Source organism: Otolemur garnettii, unplaced genomic scaffold (assembly GCF_000181295.1).
Source record: "Otolemur garnettii isolate 467f Iridium unplaced genomic scaffold, OtoGar3 scaffold00264, whole genome shotgun sequence".
Classification (NCBI taxonomy): Eukaryota; Metazoa; Chordata; class Mammalia; order Primates; family Galagidae; genus Otolemur; species Otolemur garnettii.
This window is the reverse complement of record NW_003852659.1, coordinates 904371-909560: the sequence shown is the minus strand read 5'-3', so window position 1 is coordinate 909560 and position 5190 is coordinate 904371. Positions and strand designations below refer to the sequence as shown.

Sequence of the window (5190 nt, the reverse complement as noted above, 5' to 3'; positions counted from 1 at the left end):
GCAGGAGCGCCCTGCTGTGTATTGCTGATTGGATTTTTAAAACTTCCTATTTTGTTTAAGACTCATAGATAAGTATTTTATTTTATTTTTAAAAATATTAAGGGGGTACAAGTGTTTTTGTTACATGAACACCCTGTATAATGCTTCAGTTAGGGCTTTGGTTTGATCATCACCAGAACACTTACCTAATAGGTAAGTTTTAAAACATACTCAAAGGAGGTTTGATACCATAGTGTGAAACAAACCTGTATGCCCCTTTTCCTAGTCTCCCTTGATAACTACACCTTATATAGCACAACACAAATTCAGGAACTTGACATTGGCCAAAAGTAGGTGTATGGTTCTCTGTCGGTTTGTCCCTTGTATACAGCTGGTGGGGATGTAAAATGATACAGCTGCTTCCAAAGACAGCCTGCTGGCTCCCAACAAAGGCAACCAAAGGCAACCTCCTGAGTGTGAGCCCGAGGACAGTGAAAACTTATGTTCATGCAAAAACTTGTACATAGATGTCCAGAGCAGCACTATTCATAAACAGCCCCAAATCGGAAACAACCCAGGTTTCCATCAGCTGGTGAATGGGCTGCTCCTTAGTGAGCCACTGAGTGATAGAAGGGAAGTTGTAGGGTCCTTGGATTTGCTTCCTCGAGGTCTGTGCAGTGTGTGCCAGGCAATGTGGCATGAGGGGGCCTAGGTGTCTCACAGGGGTATGGGGACCCACCAGGAAGATCTGACATTATTTCACTTCTTCATAACCCTCCTGTTGTGTTCCAGAAGCCTCTAGGAAATGGAATACCTCACTCACAAAGACAGTCTCCACCACTGGTGAGTCACCAGGCTCTCAAGCTAAGCAGAGTGGGGTGCGAGGATGGGGCTCTTTCATTATCTCAGTCTACAGGCTCTCAATCTGCTCCACTAATCTGTCTGACTCTTCCTAAGAGAGTCCTCTATGCATTATGTCTAGATGTCCAGGGCTCGGGTAGGTGGAGGACAGAGCATGTGGCGGAGGTGGGCATGATGTTGGGGAACAGGAGCATCCTGGGTAGTGTGGCCCTTCCAAAGATAGCAGAGCCAATGCCATGTTGGGAAGACTACCCCATCTCCATGCACTGCCCTGTCAGTAAAAACTTGCTCTTCAGACTCTGAGCATTTGTTTAGTCTTGCTCCCATCACTTCCATGTAGAGCCCATGTGTGCTTCAGGCCCACACAGCCTGGAGGTGCCTGGATACAACACATCTTCTTACTGCTCCAGGGCTTGCAAATATTCCATGCACTGCACTTTCCTTCCCCCTGCTTTTCCTGGGAAGTCTCCATTTCCTTTGAGACAGAACGCCTTGACAGATGGGCCCACCTGACTCTGAACACAGAGGTTTCTTCCTTACACCACTGTGGGACCTTCCCCATCCCCTCTTCACAATCTTCTCTTGCCCTCAATGCAGCCTGGGTTTCCCAGCTTGCTGTTCTGTGGGCTTAGATACTCCATCTCTCTTTACTCCTCCCATCCTGTCTGCCCTGCCTTCGGCCTCATGGAGTCACCTCACACTTTTCTGGATAACCTAACCATTCCCCAGTTCTGCATCTAGACCACACACCTACCTACTCAGCCTCTCACCAGCCAGGATTAGGAGTTTCTTCAGTCCTTGCTCATTGTCTTGTGGGCAATTTTTGAAGTATATTAAAATTATCATTTTACTCCTCAGACTCCTCCAGTAATCTGGAAACACTACAGAGACCGCGTCTCATTAATATTTAAGTCCCCATAGTTCAGCACAAATCTCAGGAAATATTTGTGGCATAATAAGAGAGCCGGCATGTACAGGTTGCTTATTCTATTATGCTTTATGCTACTATTGTTATTTTAATTTTCACACCAACTATGACATAAGCGATGTCATTAATTTCATTGGACAGGTGGGAAAATTGGCTCACAGATGTTGTCACTTACCGGATGTCTCACATGGAATAAGGGATGGGCTGGGGGTTCTAGTATGGATGGCCTGATGCTGTAGTGCGCGCTTGTATTAAATGCCATGGAATTCTGCCTCCCAAGTGTGCTTGTTCTGGGTACAGTGACAGAACAGGGGAAGATGGTTCCGTTTATTCACACTCAGCCTTTTTGGTTCCCAGGCTTCCCAAAGACTTCTAGGATTATCACCACCTCCAGTCCAGAGGAACCCAGCTCCCCAACCAGTGAGTGAGTCTTCCTCCCCCTCCATGTCCCTCCCACCCCTGCCTGGTCCAAGGCTCTGAAGTCCTGGGTGAGGGAGGGAGTAGAATATCAGTGTTTGGACTTCAGGACTGGGAGATAAGATCAGGTGGCAATATGGAGATTTTCCAAGAGATCTGAGAAAGAAGGCTTCTATTTCTCCCCATCCCCTCGGGCTATCTTCTCCTCTGCAAGTGATCAGATAAGTGGGCAGTGTCTGTGTCTGGGGAAGGGGAGAGTCACATCAGAGACCGGTGAGGGACATCCGGGACAGGTGCTGGTGAAAGAATTGGGGCCATCCAGTCCTGATATTGGGAAGGAGGGGAGGGCCCCCCTAGGAAAGAGATTAGCACCCCAACTAGTAGAGGGTAACAGGATCTCAGACTGGGGAAACAGTTCCGGAGAGGGCCTTTTCTCACGTGCTCCTTCTCTCTCATTCCCCCAGTGCCTACCCGGCTGCAGTATGCCAAGGGCAACCTGACCCGGATATGCCTTGGTGCTGTGATCCTAATGCTCCTGGTGGGGCTCCTGGCAGAGGATTGGCACAGCCGGAGGAGACCCCTGCTGCACAGGGTCCGCGCTGTGCAGAGACCACTGCCGCTCCTCCCCCAGACCCAGAAATCACACAGCTGTCAGGACAAGGGTCCACCTGCTGCTCATCACCAGGGGTCATGTTCATAACTTCACAGCCAGACCCAAGAGATAGATCATGGGGGTGGAGAGGGAGCTCAAAGGATGTGTGAGAAATCAGAGGGAGGAAGGCAGGGGCTACAGTCAGGGAAAGGGGGGCCATGAGGCCTCTTCCTGTATGGCCCCCTATCTGAGGACCCCGTCCTTGGGGACTAGAAGGAACCGGGAGGCTTAAGTCACCTCTCTCACATATTGGACACTGGGTCTTAGCAGTCACTGACAGGGCTACAATAGCCTCTTTCTTCCCCTCTCTCTGACACGGGTTCCACACTGGTCACTAATATTCCCAGACCTCATAGGTGACTCTGTCCCATTCTCTGTGCAATCCTCCCATGTTCCCCCCTTTGGCCTTCTGTGCCCAGATCTGGTTACCCCCAAGCCTCATGTGTACCCTCACTCCGTTTTAAGCTGCAGCCTGGCTTAAAAGAGCCATCCTTTGGCTTTCAGAATGGGCCTGGTCCTTCCCAGCAGGTGGTCATGCTAGTCTTTTTTGTTAGTATAAAATAGCAACTATAACTAAGATGTCAGTGGCTTTCCTTCACATTAGAAAGAGTCCAAGGTCCTAACTTACCCTAAAGGCAGAAAAGGTAAATCCGGAGAGCTGGAAGGCAGACAGGTGATTGCTGGGACAGGAGGTGGAGAGGAATGAAGAGTAACTGCTCAGTGGGTACAGGGTTTATTTAGGCTGATGCAAATGTTTTGGAAGTAGACAGAGGTGACAGTTGTGCAACACCTGTGAATGTACCAAATGTCAGGAAAGGATCTCCTTAAAATGGTTAATTTTATGTTATGTGAAGTTCAACTTAATACAAATTAAAAGAAAGGAAGCCTGCCTTCTGAGACCCTTCTGTCTCTGTGTGTAGTCACCTGTCCTGGGGTTCTATGTGGGAGCATGCCAGAAATACTTCCTCTTCCACTGTCACCAAACTGGTGTGTTTTGAGGATGGTGCCCTTCCAGCAGGCAGGAGCCCTGTCTGTGGCTGCCACAGCCATACAGCCATGGGGTGGGGAGAGGCAGGCTGGGTCCTCCATGCATTTGACATGGGGTCCCAGCCTCTGTCAGAATAGGGACCTCAAATAGGGCTCATCCCCCTCCCAGGGGTCACCATGAGGATGGGCTAAGAAGATGTCTAGGCATGGCTGTGAGATCTGCTAGAGAAAAAGAAATACCTGAGGCTAAAGTGATATCTCTACTTTTTATCCCAAAACTCTGAGCCTAGACCTGACACAGAAGGGAGAGGAGCTCTGTCCCAATCTTAAAGCCTTGAGTAACCCACACAAATACGCCAGAATGTGGATAATTTGGCCAACTCCATACCACCCAGCCCAACCACACCTCTTCTCCCCACATGTTACAAGTTGCCCCAGGTGCCTGAGAAAGCTCCTCCCTGGGGATCAGAGAGCTGGTTTCTAAACCACCTTGGTCACAGCTGCCAGTGTAGATCCATGCCAGTCACCTATGCCCTGTGCCCCTGTGCTTTCTTACCTGCACAGTGAGCAATCTGTACCTGGGTAACCATAAACTTAAAATCCCATTTCCCATTCACAGGTGAGGAGCTTAATTGACATCCCCAGGTTCACTCAGAGAAGGGTGTTTTCAGATTAAAGACTAGAGTATCTGTTTCTGGATTCTCTGTATATTCAGAATCATGTTGTGTCCAGGAAGCATCAGCGTCATGCTTTGGTGCAGGTGGCCACCCTGTTCCATGCCATTAAGGAGATCCCTTAACATTCCATTATGTCCCTAGCTGTTTCTCCTCAGTGACTTTCCTCAGAATGACCCCCACCCCTTACTCTACTTTCTTTATACTTCCTCAGTCAGATCACTGGGTTTCCTGAAGATAGAGCCATTTTCTATGCTCATCATTATTCATTCTATTAAGGAAGGAGAAATAAATCTTATGCTTCTTAGTGATCCTGAGAAAGCAGCAGGCAGCTGCAGAAGAACGCTTCCTCTAAAGATAAGAACAAACTTTACACTGAGCTGAAATAACCTTGAAAAGCAAAAGAAAAAAGGCTCCGTAACTAATAACAATGCCCTGGTTTCTAACATCTGTAGCCATAACTATGTAGCTGATACTGAACTGAAGGAAAAAAGGTATAAAAGAGCCCAGAGGCTCAGCACCTGTAGCTCAAGCAGCTAAGGCATCAGCCACATACACCGGAGCTGGCAGGTTCGAATCCAGCCTAGGCCCTCCAATAAACAACAATGACAACTACAACCAAAAAATAGCCAGACATTGTGGTGGGTGCCTGTAATACCAGCTACCTGGGAGGCTGAGGCAAGAGAATCACT

General features: G+C 48.5%; 1 protein-coding gene across 1 annotated transcript in view; it reads left to right on the top strand.

The window, feature by feature from the left end:
* The window catches only part of GP6 (glycoprotein VI platelet), a 12540-nt gene extending 9655 nt beyond the window's left edge, over positions 1-2885 (top strand). Inside the window, exons 6-7 of the mRNA XM_023508696.1 lie at positions 2126-2188; positions 2650-2885. Of these exons, the coding sequence (XP_023364464.1) occupies positions 2126-2188; positions 2650-2885 (299 nt within the window). The remainder of the gene's footprint in view (positions 1-2125; positions 2189-2649) is intronic.
* Positions 2886-5190: the final 2305 nt, after the last annotated feature.